The sequence below is a fragment of the Calidris pugnax genome, unplaced genomic scaffold (genome assembly GCF_001431845.1).
Source record: "Calidris pugnax isolate Ruff unplaced genomic scaffold, ASM143184v1 scaffold42, whole genome shotgun sequence".
NCBI classification, from domain to species: Eukaryota; Metazoa; Chordata; class Aves; order Charadriiformes; family Scolopacidae; genus Calidris; species Calidris pugnax.
This window is the reverse complement of record NW_015090920.1, coordinates 3,860,831-3,883,552: the sequence shown is the minus strand read 5'-3', so window position 1 is coordinate 3,883,552 and position 22,722 is coordinate 3,860,831. Positions and strand designations below refer to the sequence as shown.

General features: G+C 36.2%; 1 protein-coding gene across 1 annotated transcript in view; it reads left to right on the top strand.

Moving 5' to 3' along the window:
* The window catches only part of EDNRA (endothelin receptor type A), a 33,215-nt gene extending 12,710 nt beyond the window's left edge, over positions 1-20,505 (top strand). Inside the window, exons 3-8 of the mRNA XM_014950002.1 lie at positions 4,218-4,345; positions 12,004-12,202; positions 16,064-16,216; positions 17,505-17,638; positions 18,079-18,187; positions 18,583-20,505. Of these exons, the coding sequence (XP_014805488.1) occupies positions 4,218-4,345; positions 12,004-12,202; positions 16,064-16,216; positions 17,505-17,638; positions 18,079-18,187; positions 18,583-18,723 (864 nt within the window). The 3' untranslated portion in view covers positions 18,724-20,505. The remainder of the gene's footprint in view (positions 1-4,217; positions 4,346-12,003; positions 12,203-16,063; positions 16,217-17,504; positions 17,639-18,078; positions 18,188-18,582) is intronic.
* Positions 20,506-22,722: the final 2,217 nt, after the last annotated feature.

Here is a 22,722-nt window from a genome sequence, read left to right as displayed (position 1 = left end):
ATCTTTGTGCCTTGAGAGAAACTGTAATGTACTATAATTTTATACTCATTTTGTTTGGATATTAAAGAATGCAAAACCACTAGGAGAGCAGAGCCGGTATTCTCAGTCCTTATATTGTATGTAAGTAAATCAAGGCTAATTCAATTAAATTCCTGGGCCCAGTTTTTTTTAATACAAAATAAATGTGTTCTTTCCCTCTGAAGTTTCTCTACCCTGCTAGGGCAGAACACAGGCCAATGGACTTGTTTTGATGTAAAATTAGTAAAACCAAAGACAGGATCAGATTTGCCAACTAAAAATATCTACAGAAGAAAAAACTGGCACCTGATCCAAGAGGAAGTAATGAATGCATAGCTGATGCGGAATGATAATGGAGTATACCCATGGAAATGATTGCAAAGTTAATCTAAAAAAATCAAATAATTCTGATCCCGGTGATTTTGATTAAGATCAACTTGAAAAGAATGTCTAATGATTTGATACTGATGTTACTTCAATTAGTGGAAAAGTGTAAGAAACAAAAGGAATAAAATACTTTTAATCTTAAAAAAGGAGAGCTTCCTGGGGTGTGAGGAAGATGTGTACATGCTGGAACCACGATAAAGATTCTCTGTGAGGAGTAATGAGTTAGTGAACCTTTTTCAAGTACAACACTTTTCTTTTTGAAGCTAATATTTGCCTTGTAGTAACACAGTTTCACAGTCACTACAAAGTGCTTCATTTCCATTGCTGGGTATGCGCTACAGCCACAGTCAGTGCACAGAAATGAATAGGTGGCTATCTTTCAGATGCCTTTTAAAGTGTGATCTATAATGATAAATCAGTTTTGGGGCTCTGTTTGGCACAGGGGATTGACAAAAGTCTGGTAGGGCCTCTTTTCCCTGGCAGTGCCATTTATAATTTAGCCTTCACTCAGTGATGCCTGAAAACTATTCAGATTTCACCCAAACCCAGACAGGAGTTTGGAGCTGAAATTCCACGTTACTACAACTGGCTGGAGAATTACCATGGATTTAGATTACCCCTTCTTTTTCAAAAATTTTTTCTGCAGCCCTGACATAAACTAAAGCCTCATGCAAGAGTTGTAGGCAAAAGGCAAAAATATGCCCTGCAAAGATTTGTTACTATATTGCAAATCTATCTAGAAAATAATTCTGCCAGAGATTTCAATGTATTTCATTCAGTATATAAGTACAGATAAAATTGGAGGAATAATCAACAGCTTGCAGGTATAATCTCATTACCTTTTTTACTGAAGGTACTGACAATAGTTAAATCACCAATACAGGTGATCCATTCCCTAGCCTTCTGGCACAAGGGGGACTGGCTTTCATCAAATATGATTGTCCTAAACTGGAATACCATTGCAAAGGTGCTCACATTTTCTCTGCTGTGGTCTTGATGGTAAATAGCAAACATAACAACTTTTATATGATATTCTAACACTCTCAAAAACTAGGGAATATTCAAACTTGGATTGATCCTATAGGTTACGTTGAGAAATCTGATGTTAATATTCAGCAGAAGAGAAAAAAATAATCCAGTAAAAAATATAATGCCTAAAAGATAACTAGATTCCTATTTAATAAGCAGTCATACACATAGGTTTGTTTCACAGTATTAACAACCAGTTGGCTGAAAGCTATGAGTTGCTAAAATCTATCTTGAAATACAAGTAATCAATATGAATATGGTCCTAGAAAGACACAGGCAGTATGTAGTACATAGCTGCTTCCAGTTTTTTTGAGGTATTATTTGGGGGGAAAAAAGCACAAGTAATTCAGCATTGTGATAAATGGCTATAAAAAAAAGGGGGGTGTACACAAGCCAGATCAGGACTGGTGAAGAAAAGATGAATTCTTACAAGCCTGACATTCAGTGATGACCATCCTGTACTCTACAGCAAAGTGCTCTGAAAAACTCATGCCATGAGACTTAACTGAGGCAAAGGCAGATGTGAGTTTTAATTCCCCATAGTTAACATTTATATTGTTAAAGGTAGTGATTACTAGTATGTTTCAATGTAACAGTAGTTAAGATAGAAATAAAATGTTTACTTTGAATACTACAGTTCTCAGCCAAAACCAAAAATTGTTTTTCTAATCCTACAGACAGAATCCACCCACTTTTACTAGATGAGTGTGTTCCAGAGCCTAAGCTTTTACTTAAAAAAAAATAATTCTAGTCCTTGTGGGTGCAAAGATAACTCTCAAAACATGAAGTGAGTATAAGCAAAGTCTGCCCAAGTATGAAGATGGCCTGGCAGAACAGGTCTGCAAGAAAATAAACTCTGAAAACAACAACTCAATTTTTTATCGATTAATTATATTCCAAACGGTATAATCTTTGTTCAGTTTTAACTGTAAATGTTAAAAATATATTATTCATAGGTTGTGCTTATCATTGAAAGAACAAAACTAATTTTTGCATGCAGAATGCAAAGGCATCAGTCTTTGCACGTTTGTGCAGATGAAAGTATGCTTCCTTGTTCCCTGTTTCCCATTCTGCACTCTTTCCCAGGAACTGCTAGACTGTGGCACATCATACATCATGTATGTATTTGGAAATGCTTGTTCTGCCACCAGTTTATCTTCATCTCATACACTTGATAATAAAACTGTTGTGAAGTTTAAATCTATTTTAGTTCCATAAAACTGCTCCAGGTCTGGATCTGACTATCTTCAAAAATTCAGCAAAATTAGGTTTTAGAAGCTTTTAGAAGCTTTCAGAAGCTTGGGTTAGGTTATAATTGTTACTCCATGATGTATCATTTGCTGTCTTCCTCTGAACCGAATAAAATATCTCCAAATTTAGCTGGTACCATCAAAATATTCTGTGTTCTAGACTTTGTTCAGTAAGGCTTAATATAAAACCAATGATTGCACGGTAGTAATAATTATCTAATTATCCAGTAAGACAATTATTATTATTGCCTTTACAAATGTGCCCCTTGTTTAGGGGATACAAGATCCACTGGGATGTTGACAAAGTTACATATCTGACTCAAGCACTTGATATTTTAATTTCAAATGTAATGCTTTCTATTACACAACCCCTTTAACAGAAGCTGATAAAAGTATAAGAACTGCTGGGCTACATCACACAACAAACTCATCTTACTTCTTATTCACTATCCTACCCCTGACAAAGGCTCAGCAGTAGAGACTTAAGAAGAAGATTAAAAAACACAGTAGTGCAAGGGTGATGTTTAGTCTTCTGGTGAGAAAGTTTAGTGACTTCATTTTTCAAAAGAACTATTCATGGTGACTGTAAGATCCCTTTCTTGAGTGGATTCAATTAAGTTAGAGCTCACTACTTTGTATGGACTTCACAATTTTTCACTTATTACACATATTATCTAAATAACTGAATGTAATCTGCCATTTTGCTGCCAGGAAGTCAGTAAAGGGAGATCTTTTGTGAATCTGCTGACAGTTGCAGATTTGACTACCCTGAATAATTTTGCATCCTGTATTATGTATGTGTACTTGTTCAAAGCCTTAATAGTTACAGCTAGAAATATTACTGTTTACATGCCAATTATTCACAACTATTCACATAAATCAATGTATTCATATCTGTTATGTAAATGCCTCCTTAGAAATACCAATCTAAACTCATTCACGTCTTTCCAAATGGATGCTTTTCTGTTGCCTTGTAGTACAGCCCACATGTACGTATGATGGTAGTCCTTTAAAACATAATATGGAACAAATTACACACACATAATATTTTCTCTGCACACTTAAGAATCTGGCAGTGAATATTGTCATGAATTACATAGTGGGACGTTTATAATGACAAGAATCTACTTGCGTGCAGCATGAGAATTTGGCTCTGAGGTATTTCATTATGAACTATGAGCTACGCTTTGACTGCTTGGTTCTGGGACATGGTAATTGCAACCATATATGACAGGGTTGAGTTATATTTTCATTATTCAGTACTGGTGGCTGAAGCACAATAATAAAAAATCTTTTAACAAAGCAAGTTACTATTACAACAGTACAAGGTCAACAACTAAGTTTGAGCTTTCGCCCTCTGTGCTTCTATAGTCGCTGTTATTTTCCAGATTGACTCAGTACTAAGGGAAACCCTTGAGGTATGGAGAATTCAGGGTTACAATAGCTGTGTCTAAAACAAGAAATAATTACAATTGTTATATACGTGCTAAGTTACTGTTTAAATATTCTGATTATTGTTTATCTTCTCTTTAGCTCCTTGCTCAGAAGTGGCCTTTTGGAGATTCTGAATTTGGACAGTTTCTTTGCAAATTCCTTCCCTTTATACAGAAGGCATCGGTGGGAATCACAGTCCTTAACCTCTGTGCCCTTAGTGTGGACAGGTACAGCATGTTTTACTCTTTTGACAGACACCATTCTTGCCCTTGCAGTTTTCCTAAAAAAGGGAATACTCAGTATGGTTTTCTCAGTCTTGCCCTTGCAGTTTTCCTAAAAAAGGGAGACTACAGGCAGACTACAGTAGAGATGTAACTTACATTCTGGTTTTTGATATACTGGCTAAAACAAAGCACCACATCTGTGATTCAAAGTGTAATATTAAGTCATTGAACTACTTAACTTTACTTTTTTCTTTTTTTAAAAAGATATTTAAAAGTTCTAGTAAAACATTATCTCAATTTCCTTTACCAGACAAAAAATTTTTGGGGATTTACCTCAGTATTCAGACATATTTCTTTCATATGACCGAATGTTTGTTTTGTATTTGAACAGGATCATCTTAAAAATAGTTTTTTTCTACTCACTGCCCATGGACAAGTGTTTATTTTTATAATTTTTATAACTAATTGACTTTTGTTGAAGAACATGATGGAAACTTGCTTTGGTAGCTTGATGTTGATAGTTTGAAAATTAATGTCTCTGTTAGAAGCGCTCAGGGAGACACATAAACTTTTTAATAGAACAACAGCTAAGATGCTTTTGAACATTATTATTTTATGGTTTTCTTCTTCATCCATTTAAGGCAATAGCAGATGAAGACTTCACTTCTGTCAAAGCTATTTTTATTGCTCTTGACTTTACTTGATCATGTTCCAGTCCAAAATATCCATAATTCCAATACAGAAAATATTGATTAAAAAACCACATTATTTGTATTAGTACAGCGATGCAAAGTTAAAAGAAACTTTGAAATTAACCTTGGTTTGGTGGTTTTGCATAAAAAGGTTTGCAATGGATGAGTAACTTACTAGCATCCATACCTGAAATACAGTTCCTTATTATATTAGTAACTCATTAGCTGAAGCCAGAAACAAAAAAAATGTAACACAGGCAAGTGTTCTATTTCCATTTTTCCATCTGAGAACTATGAAAAGCATTCTATTTATCAACCAGTATCTGTCCAGCATAAAATACAATCCCATGGATTGCTCTAAGGAATAAATCATAGATCAAGCACATATGAAACAGAGAACTTGTTAGATAAGTTCTGACCAATGCAGTTTCACTAGATTTAGTCCTACTGTTACATACACTTTCATAAATTGGAAGTAACTCAGCTGAAGCTACCTTTTTATATATGTTGTGTTTTTTTTCACAAGCACTGATTTCCTAAGCCTCACAACAACCAAATGCTGTTTCCATTTGAGTATAAAGTCTTGCATGAGATCATATTCAGACTATTTAATTTCCTCCCCCAGTTTACATGCTTTGCCAAGGACATACTCTGTATTAACTGGAGCTACTCTAGTAAATGATTGCAGAGAATGTGTGTTTGAAAGCAGATGTATACAGCCAGATTCTGATATTGGCTAACACAAAGTGAATCTAGGTTAAATCACCATAAAATCAGGATTTGAAAGCACCTTCAACAACTCAGGTTGGACACTGGAAGTGGCATAGTCACATTAATACAAAATTATACATCAGCTAATGTTTGCTTTTTACTATGGAAAATGAATAAATATAGAATTGTGTGCTGTCACAGCCAGACTGTTTCTGGTCTACAGGCGAGTTACTATTTTCTTTTAAAAGCTCCTGAAAACGATCTCATTTATAGTTATTTAGTGTGTCTATATATGGAATAACATTCTACAAGGTAGAAAAAGAGCCAATTGCTATAATGAATTCAGAGCTCAATAGCTTTGAGAGGCGGGGATTGGTCTCTTCTCCCAAGTCACAGGCAATGGGACAAGAGGAAACGGCCTCAAGTTGCCCCAGGGGAGGTTCAGATTGGATATTAGGAAAAAATTTTACACGGAAAGGGTTATTAAGCCTTGGAATGGGCTGCCCAGGGAAGGGGTTGAGGCACCATCCCTGGAGGCGTTCAAAAGTCAGGTTGACATAGTGCTTAGAGACATAGTTTAGTGATGGGGGGGTTCTTTTGTATGGTTTTCTTTTGTTTTTTTATCAGCTAGGTTGATGGTTGGACTAGATAATCTTAATGGTCCCTTCCAACCTAGATGATTCTATGATTCTATGATAATTGTTGACTCTCTGTCCCTCTTACAGACTACAGCTTTAATTTAGAACAAGACTATTTGTTTTTCCTACAAGGGCCCCAGTCTACTCATTACTACTGCTCTCACACAAAGCGACTTGCACTGACAGTGTATTAAGGTTTAACCGTGCATGCCCAAGGGGAACAATGACCACTCACATGTGGAGAGGGTTTTAAGAGGCTGACAGAAAGCACCAAACCAGCCATTCACCCTTCAGAGGAAGCTCACACTTGTTTCAAATGCCCCTCAGGCATCTTTAAACTTTAGGTCATGATGGTGAGGATAGCCTGACTCTTTTTCTAAACAGTGCCTGACTGTGACTAAGAGGAAGGATATTTCCCTTCCTGAGCCTTTACTCTTGCTTATGTCTAAGGCATAATAATTTTAATGAAGAAATGGTTGTACGAAGAGTGAAGATACAGATCTCATTTAATACATATACACCCTCTTCTTGTTCCTCTGTATACCAAATTGCATAGAACAGTAATCTCAGGGTAGATACTTTCATCTGGCCCAACTTCCAGTAAGTGTATTAGATAAGTCAAGATTTTACCAATAACACAAGTTCCAAGAGCTTTATTGTATTAAGAGCTTTGAAATCAATACAATGCTGGCTATCTTTAAAATGAAGAACAGTGTGATCTTTCACAACTGAGAAGAATAGGCCAATATCAGCAATGCTAGTGTCATTTAGGAACTATCCTGACACTAATTTTGACAGTTACTGCTTCTTAGATCCTTGATCAAAACTCTTATTGTTTCTGTATTGCTTTTCCCTCTTATAAAGGGCTGACACTCACAGAACAGAAATATGTTATACTGCTGGCCCACCTGAATAACTAATTTTTCCATGTAGTCAATATAAGACAATATAAGTCCATAAGACAGCAGGCATAGCGGAGTGGTAGTCCTCAGACAAGCTATAGCCCATAATTTAATTTTCATATACTTGATTTCATTTCATAAGGCCCACAATTTTTTTAAAATCCTAATTCGATACCACTATGGTAAAATTCATCCAAATTGTTCCAAAAACTAATTCGGGCCACAGCAAAAACTACAACTATGCTGCATTAATGAGGCCAATACCGAAGGCTAACTTGAGGTCTACAATTATTATTTACCAAAGAATGATGAAATCACGTACAGGGGTTAGAAAAGCATCAGAAATGAACCAGTGGACTTAGAGTTCTCCATTTGTTGCTTATCAAAAATGATACTTAAGAAGCCACTTCAATATAATATCCAAGTACTGCAATACAGATGATGTATCAGAAGAAAGATACAGTAAGAACTTATAGAACACTGTTTCAGCCAGACAAATTCCAAATGAAAATAAGGTACCTTAAGAAGCCACTTCAATATAATATCCAAGTACTGCAATACAGATGATGTATCAGATATCCATGGGGTCTTTAGCTTAGCAAAGACAGATATAGCAAGAACTTATAGAACAATGTTTCAGCCAGACAAATTCCAAATGAAAATAAGGTACATATTTTTAACAATGAGGGTGATAAACTACAAGAACAAACCACCAGGACAAGGTGACAGTGTCCTGCTTTTAATATTCTCAGATCAAGGCAGGATGTCACATATTTTTAACAATGAGGGTGATAAACTAGAAGAACAAACCACCAGGACAAGGTGAAAGTGTCCTGCTTTTAACATTCTCAGATCAAGGCAGGATGTCCTTCTGAAAGAAATACTTTAAACAAGTTATAACTAGATCAGAGTGCAAAATATTTTATCGTATGTATGTATACTTCATGATGTAATGATCCCTTGTCCTTAAATACCGTGCATCTCTAAATATAAATAGCAGGAGGGATTGCAGAGTCCATGAAAAGCAAGTTGGAATAAACAGCCAAGAATGGGAGAAAAAGGGGGAGAAAAAACTGGGAGAGAGCGCAACTGAAGAGCACAATATACTGAAGTTGACAGCATGTGCACAAGCAGTAGAAAATGAAAAGGGGAGAGAGGAGCCACGATACTGAACAGAAATTACCTAGAAAAGAACTGAATATTTTACACAAGGTTGGAGACAAAAGGGAAACAAACAGAAAAAAGAAAATTAAGACAAAGCACACGTAGATTTTAGATTGGGAATTTAAACGTAATGCATGATGCGTGTATTTTATGTCAGTTCCCTGGCAGACATCCTATATTTTCTATGTATGAGAGAAATAAACCCTGCAGTATTTTACCACTCCTAATTATGGAAGGTTTGTGGTGAGACAAATACCCTATATATTACATAACTCACAGAACACCCACTTGAAAAATTATACTACTACTATTTTTCAAATCACCCTTAAAGCAATGAGTAAAGAGACCAAGTAATAGCAGGTTAATATGCATTCAGCAAATTCTGATCTAATTACTGAGTTTCTTATGCTTCAGCTGAAACCATTCATAAAATTCCTCAACCAATAATACCTTATTTGATAGTTACTTGAATTGTGAACTGAAAAAAAAATTGCTAATACATACAGGACCCAAATCCTTACTGTTCTGCATACTAATCTTCTCATGCACAAAACAGATTTAACTCAAGCAGAACAGGTACACAAAACCACGAAAGGAAATAACTGTATTCAACCCATTTGTTGTCAATTACATAGTTACACAGGTAACACAACAAAAACTTTACATTTCTGACTTGAAAAGTATATACAGTCTACAGGCCCCCGTTTGCTAAGAACATCATTCAGTCAAGAATGAGATAGTATCGTGTACCTTGTCTAGCTGATGGGACCAATGGTTAAATTGCCAGTCAACAGAGAGTAAAATTTGAATTGTTAGCTTTTCAGAGTGTACAAATATTTGAGTCTTTGTGTGAAAGGTTATGTTTCTATCAATATTCCATTTAGTCATTAAAGCCAAAAGTTGGTATTTGGTAAAATAAGTAAAAGGATCACAAATTATTTAAAATTAAAATTTAATTTTATCATGAATAAATATGCTTGAGAAGATATTATGCTGAATGTTACTTTCTCAATTATCTCAGTATAGTATATTTGTTTCAATGCTCAGAATTCCAAGCTCATAGACCTCCTCTCCGCGAGTGAAGCATTGCCTCCCTCCTTTCTGATGTTTTTTGAAGGATGCCTTTAGAAGATGTTTTTATCTTTCATCTGCAAGTCCAAAATGTAGCTTGCTTTAGTATGTTCAAAATCTTTGTTCATACATTTGTTAGAGTGATGTTCTGGGAACCTGTCCGTAGTACACCTGTGACTACGCTGTGTATGATATTGGCTAGAGATATCAAAGCAAAAGTTTCTAGTCTGTTTACTGCGAGAATGATGGCATACAAGGCTTTGATCTTCCAGTGATGTTGTGTAATAATACTTTCTGAAGAGTTTGTAAGCGGTCACAGCCTGATCTTGCATTCATACATCTTCATTCCTCTAACATTAAGGCTACAGGGGATTTAGTTTACAAGTTTTGCATCCTGTTAATAAGCACAATTCCAAACAAAAAAGGGGGTGTGATACAGGAAATCAGGAGAAATGCTGCATGTGTAAATCCCAAATGAGTGTCTTGTTAGAGGAAGAGTGAGGATGCCTTGAAAATACATTGAAGATGCCTTAAAAACTCTAAATTTTACTAAACGCTGTAGCCTAGTTCCTCTATCCCTTAACTAATGCTTTTCCCGATCAGAAGCTCTTCATTCCTTCCATCTCAGAAATTCAAAATCCAGTACTTCCCAGTACACTCAAAGCACGCTAATGAGAGTTCTCAACTACTCTTTTCCTGAAACCCTCGTTAGCCCTGAGCCTTCATGCCCATGCCAAAATTCTGTATTCCTTCCAATCACCTCTCTGCCATCCCACCCTCCCACAACCTAATTCTTCAACCCAAAGCTTTCTGATCTAAATGTCCTTCTTCTTTCCTTCCCTTGCCAAAACTCACTCATCCCTGCAACCCAGCAGCTTAACTTTGGCTTGTGCCTTGGAACAGTGTTAAGAATAGAGGTGGCAGCTGCACATATCCAAATGTATCTGCCAGGATTCAAGGCGGCAAAAAATGAGGGCATGTCTGAGGAAGAAAAAGAATACTTATCGTAGTCACGACAGTAAAATGACACAGCTCCTTACAATTTATAATCTGCTTCAGTGAGTTATTATTCTGACATTTTTTAAAGCAGATGAATAACCTCTCTTGACTTTTTTCCTCCTTAACTAGGAGCACTACTTCATCAGTGCATGCCATGTAGCACTGTAATTCCAAATGAGAAGGAGCTGTTATTTTGGAGCAGTAAAATAAGCAGTTTAGAAACTGCTATATCACCAATGACAGAAAGCTCTCCAGTGTGCATTTCAGATTAATATAAGATGAAAAATAATATATGTTCTTTCCATAATTTTTAGATAGCTAAATTGTTGGAAATAATACGTAACTCCTTCACTGCAGTTATTGCTAGACAACAATTAACTCTTCTACTGAAGATATTATTTATAGACTGCTTTGTACTTTGTATTGTATGCCTATCAGTTTTCCCCAAATAATTTTCGAACCTTTTGACCAGATTTGACAGAGAGGTTGAGGTCTCAGAGCTAATAAATTTCTACAAATTGAAATTTATAGAATTGAAAACAGGCAGGCAAGTAGAGGAAAAAGACCCTCCCAGTTCTCTGACTGGGGGAAAGTCTGCACCTTGGTAACAAGAATCCTCCAGTATTGGAGAGACAGGGAAGAGAGGAAAAGGGAGAAATGCATGGGCTTTATTTGAAACCTCCTTAAGAGTTCTCACCTTTTACCAAGATTAGTTATGAGATGCATACATAGGAAAGTAGGTTTCAATAACTCCACTTTTTCCAGAGAAATCTGCTATCCAAGGGATAAAGAAGTGGGAAAATATGCTGGTTTTGGCATGTATAGACTTTTCAGCTCTGCACTTCAGTTTCTCATCAGAAAGGTGATGCAGAGGCTGAGATAGCTATCAGTCTTAACGAGCAGTAAGTTGTAGTCTAAGGCAAATACAGAATATGCGGACAAACGCAGTATTTTTAACACTGAATAGCATAAATAGAAAAAATGCATTTTAACTCCATGAAGATTATTTTCACAGTATTTCATTGCATGGAAGCTGACAACTTCACTTCAGATAGCACAGCTATTACAACTGGTGATAGCTGTTTTGTATCTATTAGAACGGCTTGCGTGCCTGGAAGCTATTTTTCTTCTTGTTCTGTTAGCTGATCTAGTGTAAGAAACAGTCTTACACTATATCTTACACTCACAAACCTTGCCTAATTTAATTAGAAATCATAGTGTAGTCCACATAGCAAAATTCCATGCAATCCTGTGCCTAAGCAGAACAGTTGCAGCCAGCTCTCTGCTATCCACCCCTTGATGTGCTCTGCCGTGTCTGAGGTGGCTCCACAGCTGGCAGAGCCCTAGAACAGGCAGAAGAAAAGCAAGCAATACATATCTTAAGGTGTCAGCTTTAGGATTTTACTTAATAAATAAAACTGAATCAAGATCCTTGAATTTTAGGAAGAAACTGAAGGTTGGAAACTAATGACTGTCTCTTTCAGGTACAGAGCAGTTGCCTCCTGGAGCCGTGTTCAGGGAATTGGAATTCCTATGATCACTGCTATTGAAATTTTCTCCATTTGGCTTCTATCCTTCATACTGGCTATTCCAGAAGCAATTGGTTTTGCTGTGGTACCTTTCAGATACAAGGATGAAGGTTATGTTACCTGCATGCTCAATCCTACCAATAACTTCATGTTGGTAAGTAACACCCTTTCTTCTCTTTTGGGAATCCACAGTCTATAGGTTAGCCAATTAATGGCTAATTTATGTTTTATCAATCTATTATTGGATTATTTTATAATCCATTATATATAGAAGATGTATTCTAATGTGTACTGGTGCAAAAAGGTTCCTTCATTTAGAGTGACCTCTGTCTACTTTCAGCCAGATACTAAATGGGACTTAACATTCTCATTTCTTCGCTGCTGAGGATTCTTAATACAGAAATTTGCAATTCTGGCCTGCTTAAGGTTCAATGAAGGAAGGTATTAGGATAGCCAGAGCCTTGGAAGGTATTGTGTTCCTAGGTACAATACCTTGGAGCTTGTAACTGTCAAAACCCATGTTTTACCATGATTAGTCATCATTTTGCATGCAGTAGCCAGCTCTTTTGGCAGATAAAGAAAAGGGTGGGGCCATGCTCTAACATAACTTCTCCCAGTCTACATGCACTCACAGTCAAACGGAGAATAATACCTTCCATTTACAAGAAATCCTGACTACAAATCTGACAGACTCACATCTCCAACCTAGGTAGCTTGGGCACTGTTAGCTGTCATCTAGACACAGCAACTCAAGATCAAGAGAAGTGCCGGAGACACACCAGGCAAATTTTATAGCCCTCATCTTCTGTGCTAGTACCCACATTAGCTTGCTCAAAGCAAGTCAGGTCAGTAGTCACTACAGAATTAATAGATCTTTACTGCATAGGGGGATAGTGATTTTTTACCTGGCCTTACAATGAAAAAATGGGAAAGTGTTATCTTAATTTTTTCTCTTTGAACCCAAAGAAGGGCCAGCCACCATTCACCTAGTAATAATAATTTTAAAAAGAGTAATATTTTGCTTTATCTCAGAGAAGGCAGATAGTGCAACACCTGGAAGGAAACTCCCTATTTTTTTCTGGACTAGAATTTTTCATGAGAGTGCAAGTTTCTATTTTTTTGATCTCTGGAATTTCTCCTTTTATTGGATCAGAACTTGGCTTGGGCTAAAATTGGGAAGGATAGGTCAAAATGGAGCAAGGAAATTTAGAAAAAGAGTGAATGATTAGTGTTTTTCAAGGAACATCCCTGACTTTGGCAAGATTACACAAACTGCAGGGATGGCAGAAAGAGCAAGAGACAAATGCAAGAGGACACAAAAGGAATTCCCTAATGGAAATAATTAATGCAGGTGAAGATGGAGTGAAATTGCCCAGGACCGACTATATCTTTGTTTCTAAACTCTACAGACTATGTAACTGTAGATACTGTAGTTAAGAATAAGATTTATGAAATGCACACTTCAGCAAATTTCCCTTTTGTAATGGCTGTTTTACTCCACAAATGTGCCTGCACAATCTCCCCCTCTCCCTAAGAAAAAGAATAATTTTCTCTTCCCTCTTCTCAAAACCACTGCAGTTCAAGTCTTCCATAAGCACACTAACTTTCATGATTATTGTTCTGTTCTTAAGGTGGAGTAAGTGGAATAGCTTGTTTTGTTTTTGTTTTATTAGCAGGAATTAGTATCTTTTACTTGCTCAGCATAATTCAAAAGCTCCAAATCTCCCCACGCCTGCTTGATTTTCAAGGAAACAAACCAGCATTTATGTCCAAGCTGAGAATAAATGTTGGACGTGTCAGTCAAAAAGAAGAGTGTTGTGTTTCAATGTGTTGCAAGCAAGTAGAAACATGAGATTAAAATGGAAATACCATTTTAACCTTAACTATAGTATTTACTACCACAAACATCACAATAAACAATTACTAAACTTTGGGAAGGATTTATAATCAACTTTTGTTTTTAATAGGAGCTTTATTCATGTTTAAAGCTACCCTTGAAAGACTTAAAAGATTCATGCTAGACCATGATTCCCAAGAGGCTGAGTGCACTAAGGAAACTTGTTTAAAATGCGCGTTTCCTGTAGAAAACCAGTTCCATGTGGGCCTTCAAGACAAACAAAAGAATGTCAACTTCTCTTAAATCAACCCAATTTTGTGCTTTGATGTAAGCTTTGTGAAACTCAGATTCCACAAGTAATCATTTACAGACATTTCATGTAGGTTTTGTAACTTCGCAAAGCCAGGTCCTCACACAGAATTGATGTGTTGGTCAGGGTTGTGACACAGAACACTTACACGTGTGTTTTCTTGACAGGCAATGCACACAAAAGCTGGTAGACTGATATGACAGGGTGTTTTCCTTGTAAACGTGGCATGGATTCAGCCAGGACACATTTTGTTGTGCTGCCTAACCAATATGAATTCTAGTCTGACTTGGAGGAGTTTGCCATGGAAAAAGATAATTGTCTCCATGTATTTGTAATCCTTTTCTCTGCAGAAGGAGTGGTAATTAGATTTCCCCTCAGTCCAAACTCTTCAAATATGAGGCATATTGTTTTCTGGTTTTCTACTGGCAGAAGCTCAGTTCCCAGTGGGGGAATTTCTGCCCCCAAGGGGAGTGCAACTATGCAGCAGACCGAGGCCCCTCCTCACACAGGGATGAGGCTAATGAGGAGGAGGAAACAAGTTAATCAACAGAATTCAAAACGTTCTCCGAGGTGGGGTTGTGGCCTAGATACCAGCCACATATTCTAAATTAGCAAGCTCTGTAAGCAGCTAACTGTGTTGGGACAGAGGGAGAAAAATTAAAAGCATTCCCTTTTTCTTAGTAAATCGACTTTCTGGTGTAACTAAAGCAGATGTAAAAATGAACATTATTAGTCTATTAACTGCATCCTTTTTTTTCATCTTTCAAAGTTTAGTAGCATTCAGTTTCAAATGTAAACAAGATGTCAAAAGTTTGACTTTTTCAAACAGGATTAATATAATCCCCAGTTATTAGCATTTTGACATTTGGTGTGGGAACTGTGATGTTACAAGAGCACATCCGCTAGGAATAAACAAGCTGGGGGAAAGATTATGAGAAAGAAGGTTCCCTTTTACACACATCCATCTCAGTGACTAATAACATAGAGACAGGAAGTATTTAAAATGTCATATTTCAGTGCACCATTTTTGCTGAGCATAAAAGTTAAAAAACAAGACACAATATTTTCTCAAGTCTGAAAATATTATCTACAGAAAAGACTGATTTTAAATGTTTTGTCAAATGTAGTGTTTCCCATAATACAAAAATGTATTAATATAAACCACAGCTTAAATCACAGCTAACACTTAAAATTACACAGCAAAGTACTGCTACTTCATCAAGTCCCTCAGTGTTCTCTCACAAAAGGCAAATGGTATGAACGGCAGCCAAAGGGTTAAAAATAACTGTACTACTAGAAGGCATCCCTAAGCTTTACATATATCAGACAAACACTTAGGAAGTGGCTCCTATCTGCCCAGTGCATAAGTAAACCAACTACCAATCTTTTCACTGATAACAAAAGGTGATTAAACTTAGAAGACATTTTGAATTTTCCTTTTTTGGAATCAGGACAGAAGCCATAGAGGTAAATGGCATTTCCTGACACAAGCTTTTAGTAAGATTTGTTATCTCAAACTGACACTGTCTACATTTTGGCATGTCTTTTTCATGAAACTGGATGCCAGTTTTCATGAATGAAAGTGAATATTCAGAAAACACAACTAAAAAAAATTAATTGCAATTCAAGACAGATTGCAACAAATGCACAGGCAGGCCATCCGTAAGGTAAAACAGATGTTTACACTGCCACAATTCCCATTTTTATTTTAGCCCAAAATGGATCAATAATAAGAAAATTTACATAACTGGTGCAGTTTACCTGTTGGTAATATGAACGTAACAGCTGCATGCTTTCCAAGACATTTCTGTGGTACCTTCCATTGAATCACAAGAAAATATCTTCTCTTTGCTTTACCTTCTCTACAGTTCTACAAAGACGCAAAGGATTGGTGGCTGTTTGGTTTCTATTTCTGCATGCCACTGGCGTGTACTGCCATCTTTTATACACTAATGACTTGTGAAATGTTAAACAGAAGAAACAGCAACTTGAGAATCGCTCTCAGTGAACACCTTAAGCAGGTAAATATTAAGAACACCATTGTTTGAAAATAGTGTTCTTTTCTCTTTGGGTTAGCTTAGAAATGTTTCCAAGTGTACTTAAATACAGTAAATTACAGAAATAGAAAGTGAGGATGTAGGTTATTTCTGACGTTAAGGTATTCAGTTAAACCTGGAACACAAGACTAAGTCATAGTTTTAGGGAGCTACCGAAGACAGCATGCTCAGGAAACTAGCCTGTTTCAAACCTGGAACACAAGACTAAGTCATAGTTTGAAGGAGCTACCGAAGACAGGATGTTCAGGAAACTAGCCTGTTTCTTTTCTTACCTATGTACGACAGTTGTGCTCGCCTGCTCTTTAACCCCAAATCACTAGCTTTGAAATTTAACTACAAAGATTTGACAAAAAAAAAATGTTTCTTTTTATTCATAAAGATATGACTCCATGGGTCCTCCCTACTTTTGGCACACTTTGATATGCAACTTTAGTTTCATACCAAAAGCAACTGGTTTAGGATAACCTCTTTTTATTCATAAAGATATGACTCCATGGGTCCTCCCTACTTTTGGCACGCTTTGATATGCAACTGTAGTTTCATACGAAAAGCAACTGTAAAATAACCCGGTTTAGGATAGAGGGGATTTTTTATTCCAGGGTTATTGCACTGCTGCAGTACCAGGACTGTAGCTGCTTTGAAAAGAGCAACAGGAGAATAGTACAAACAAATGATCATAAGAGTAGTCACTCACAGAACTGTCAGATTTCACTTTGCTGTTTTTGCAGTACTGATGTACGCCTACCAAACACCACTGGTATGCATTGTCAAAAATCCAGTAAAATAACTGTAATTCTCTAGTGCCATATAAAATATCCATTAAATTTAAATTATTTCCTGAGTAAGTATTACGAGATTAAGCTGTAATACAGACGTTTCTAGAACTTTGCTTGTAGAGGAACTATTTACTTAAGACCATCAAGATCACATAGCAAGGATCACAAAGCAAAATTAATATACTATGCAGTGTCCCTTTATGTAACATTATGCATACTAAATATAAAATAATACAGCAGACAGAATTTGACATCCTGACTAGGTACATGATTGAATGGAACTTTTATGGATGGCCAGGATCAAGAACACGACAAGCCCCACAAAAACCAGTTCAGGCACAAGAGGTAGTCTGGAAGCTCCACTTTGGGAATCCTTGCATGCTTTATCTGGATTACTTTGCTGCCAATATCACTACGCTACAATCACTTACCAACATGAATTAGGCACTCAGTCATAGTTATCTTTCTTTTTCTAGCGTCGAGAAGTTGCAAAGACGGTTTTCTGTTTAGTGGTGATTTTTGCTCTTTGCTGGTTCCCTCTCCATTTGAGCCGAATTTTGAAGAAAATGGTATACAATGAAAGAGATCCCGGCAGATGTGAACTGCTAAGGTATTTCATTTTCAATGTCAATCAATTGTATAAAAAAATGATTTATAATTGATTTATTTACATTTTGATTTATTTACAACTGAAGATATATAATGCTGCACACTTGGAGTTTTATGTGAGAAGTGTGTTCGTGCATGCGACTGTGATGTTAGAAGAGCAAACACTGTATTTTATGACTTTTCAGCTGCATTCACTTTCAGGAGTTTCAGTTTTAAAGGGGTAGCATAATTTCACTAAATGTTGCCTGTTACCATTGCAATCACTTTCCTCTGGCTTTTGTGAACTCCTGTGAGACAGGTTATTATATACATGGTACAAGATTAGAGCTAGGTAAGAGAGAATTCGTTTCTGTGACAGAAGAGATTGTAACCACAAGGAGCACAAATGCTGCTACAGTATATGAACAGCTTAAATGTTTTCCATTCTCTTTTGTTGCCTAGTTTCTTGCTGCCATTGGATTATATCAGCATCAACCTGGCAACCATGAACTCTTGTATAAACCCAATAGCTCTGTATTTTGTGAGCAAGAAGTTCAAAAACTGTTTCCAGGTAAGATCTTTTTGATAAGATTTTTGTCCAGTTAATGAACTGTATTAAACCACATAGTTATTATCTATTTTTAGCAGCTGGGAGAAGAGGCATGCAGAAGAATGAAAGATTATGGAAGGAATATGGTTTAGTGATTTTTAATTGCTTATTTCTTATTTATTTTTTTCTCAGAGTTAGGTTGATGGTTGGACTAGATGATCTTTACGGTCCCTTCCAACCTAGACTATTCTATGATTCTGTGATTATAAATTGTCTAGTTTACCTGCTAGCAGCTTGCATAGCACACATACCAAACTAGAAGTGGAACAATCCACTTAACTAAAATGCTAAGCCAGTAAGTTTCACATAGTCCTCATATATAAACATGTAAACTGTTTGGTTTTTTTAATTTCCAGTCCTGTCTTTGCTGTTGCTGCTCCCAATCTAAAAGCTTAGTGACTTCAGTGCCCATGAATGGAACAAGCATTCAGTGGAAAAATCAAGAACTAAACAATCACAATACAGATCGAAGCAGCCATAAAGACAGCATAAACTGAAAAGTAAGGACTCTGATACCACTTCAGCATCAAACAGGAAAAAAAAAGTCACAACAAAGCTATTTCAACAGGAAGCCCAGTGACTCTTCCATAATCAATTCAGACGTGCACACTTGTACCTAATTCTAGAGGTGACCGAGTAGATTGACTGACTTCAACTGTGATGTTCTGTGAACTGAGATCCACTGGATGGTAATTGTGTCTCTGAAAATGATAAAAATGAAAAAACTGTCTTGAACTACAGAGGTGGTTTGCTCTTCTAAACCAAGCAGGAACTGTCCAGTGTCTGTGACTGGTACAATACAGTCTTTTTACCTGATTGTCACCTAGAATTAATCACTCCAGAATTTTCCAGAGGATATCAAAATAGAATCTGTCTGTGACTTTATTTTCTCTCTGCCCATTTGTCTTTTTACTTTTATTTGTGTGGTGGATATATTCCATGCACCAGTATGTTTTGCATGTTGTTGTTGTTGCTTATCAGGTTTATGTTGGAAAATGTTTTGGTCCACACCAATATTTTATTTACTGACGTTACCATGGGTCAGGACGTTAGCTGGGCAGTTCACATTTGTAGCACTTCAGTACTCAAAAATAGGAAGAGACCATTTAAAGTAGCGTCAACATTTGGCACTTAAGCACAGATTAATACCAAAAAAGAGGTATTAATAATACAGTACTATACTGTGTTATTTATTCTAATGCTCTGTACAAAATGAACATAATAAATGTAATCTATATCTGCAAAAAGAATGAAAGATGCCCACAGAGGGGCACCTTACAATGTGTTTTTAATTAACCTGCCATGTTAATTCTTAAACTATATGAACCTATTAATCTATTTAGATTATAGCTGCATTAAATCTCGAAGTCGAAACGATCATTGGAACACAGTGAAACATTATTAAAGCTGTCCAAAGAGTTCTGAGAATATGGTTATTATCATAGCAACTATACACAACACTACTTGCACCTTGTAAGCATGAGATGATAGCCATAGTGGGTGCAGAACTATGGAAGTCCATAACAGCTGGATGTGCACAAGGATATTTTGTGCCTTATGCATACAGAGTTCTTTGTCTTACTCTCACAACGTTCAAGATTTTAATGGGGTTTGATAGTTTATTAGAATTGTTAACCATACAAATGCTATGAATAATATATAGAACATACTGCTTGCATACATGTAAACTGGTGATTTACTTATTATTTCCATCCATTATGGTTACATGGCAAGGGATTCCTTGTTTGGTTATAAAAATTTTTAATTAAATAGTGGAATTCAATCATGTGGTGTCATATATAATATGCCTCATGCACAAATCTGCTAGGAAATTTATAGCATGTATTGTGCCAGTCTAAGCAACGGTAATTAAAATTCCACAAATTTTAAAACATCCGTTACATTTCAAGTAAAAGACATAATCCTGCATATTTTTATTTACGAGGTCAAAATGCTAGTGCCTATAGTGACTTCTGCTGCACAAGTTTCCCAAATGTTTACATTCACAGAAATCTTCTAAAGTATATTAAAAAAAAAAAGTTCTTGAAATTGGTTTATGTATTTTTGTGTGCTTTTGTCTCTGTGACACATATGCGTGTATAAATACATACAAATTTATCTTCATATGTTATAAACCTATATACAGTCTTCTGACAGTGCTCTGTAGTAGTGCTTGGGAGCATGGTATTGAGTAAGATTTGGCTGAATTTTATGCAAAACATTTCATCCTTAAACTGTATCAAAAACCATAGTAAATGACTAAAAATGCTTTCCTTTGAGAAGGTTGAATTACTGTCTCTTTACATCCTGACACCTTCACTGTTCCATTGACAGAATGTATTGAGCAGATGATAAAGGTAAACAGAAAACAGATGTAAAGACTGGATTTAAGTTACAAATTGCCCCTTCTTTATTTCAAGGCATGAAAAAGCTTTGTGTGCGTTCCCCTCTTCTGTTATTTATGTGATGGTTAGATGAATAAAAAAATTCATACTATACCAGCAAATCAATAATCTGATTGTTCACAGACAATCTTTTCTACCAGTCTACATAAGCCAGTGAGAAGTAGAGACAATCGGGACAGAAACTTTAGGACTCTTAACTTCTACCAAAAAAAAGCATCTACTTGCAAAAGTTTCAGACCCTCAAATGGACCATTTTTAGGCTTCACCAGCACTGATACCAACCACAAGTCATGAAAAGAGAACAATTTTCCTTTCAGCATTAACACTTCAGACATCTATTGCTTTCAAACTAATAGTTGGCTCCGTTACATGGCAAAGACACATGTATGTGGACACACAAAGCATGCTTTAAACTAGTTCAGCCTACATGGAAAAAAACATCTTCCCACACCCCAAAGAGCTGACTGACCTTAGGGGCAGCATTATAAAATACAAAACCTTTTAACTGAATAAAAAAAAGAGGGTAAAGTATTTAACAGATGTGAGAGGTGTTTTTTTAGAATGCTTTAGAAGGATTTTTGGAAGCTTACTTGGGGATCAAAGCCTGCAAATACTAATTTGTGATCCTCAATCTGTATCTTCCAGCCAGTGGAAGGACAGACAGTAAATAGCAGTGACAAGTGAGGTCCCAAAGATCTCAGACTCTTTTTCGCCATACGTGATATTTTGTATTTTCACTGCGGCTGCTGCTTCCACTCGTAAACCAATCATAAGGACAAAGGGTGTTATGATGTGACAATTATGGTGAAGGTGGAACTTTTTCTGTAAAACTTACTAATGTATTTAATTTTTTTAAGTTCTCTCCTATTCTTCCCACTGATAATTGTAAATACTCCTTCTAGTGTTGCATCTTCCCTCAATTCTGAAAAAGCTACCTTTCCAAAAGAACCAACAAAAGTCTTCCACGATTCTGAAATTTAACCATATTTAATTTTAATCTTTACCTTTTTCTGCCAATTTCTGCAAAAAAGTGCTCTAGCATTTCTCCTTGTGAATCAAAAGCAGTGTAGGTTTAGTTGGGATTTTCCTTTGCTGTTGCACAGCTTTCTCTTGTACATCAGAATGACAAGAAGTATCTCTTCCCCTTATTTTATAGACGTTTTTATGTCTGCTGTTTGCATTCCTCTCAGCTGAACCAAGTCTAGCTTTTCTCTGCAGCTGACAGGATCTCTATTCCACAAGTTTCAGATTAATTTTTTACACTTTTTGTAACATCTGTTTATGATAACCAAAATCCATTTAACTATCACTATCATCTTTTTTGTGGACTTCACGATTCACAACTCTTTCCAGTCCAGTCAGTGTAAAATTTAACTGTTTCCTGTTATATACAGCCTCACATCTCAACTTCAAACAATTTGCAGAGTTTTCTTTAATTTTAGAACCCAGTTATCCTCCTTGTTTTCAATATGCATTTTTTTTTCAAACTACCTCACTAAACATTTTCTCTTTGGTATGTTTTATACTTGTTTGCTTCAAAGATACAGCATGCATATGTTTTCACTTATATTCATGTTTGCATTTATGTATTTACATATGAAACTGTGCTTCAGACCTGACCTAGCCAGTTCCTGTGCTTTGGTAATAAGTGCCTATGTAGTAGTTCATCATGAATGTCACCTGACTGAACTGTTAGCTTGGTTCTGTAAAAGGAGGCTTATGCAACCCTCATGTCCGAATATGCTTATTTTCGCTTTTAATATGGCCAGTTTAAAGTGTTTACCTGTCTGTTCCTCCATCTTTCAAAAACAACTATAAACCCCCTACCCAATTTCAATAAATTTTACAGAGCAGAGTTATCATCATTATGAAATTACAGAGAATTTTAAAAAAACTGCAGGATGGGTAGGAGAACAAGATCCTACTCGTGCTCTATGCAGAAAATCGCTGAAATGGAGTTTATATGTACTCAACAAATTCACATGATAGGTGTTACAAGCATTACAGATGCAGAAAAAGCTTTGATCAGGGCTTGCAACTTGTAAGACATCTGAGAATCAAACCACAACACACAAATTCTTGGAAGCCAGT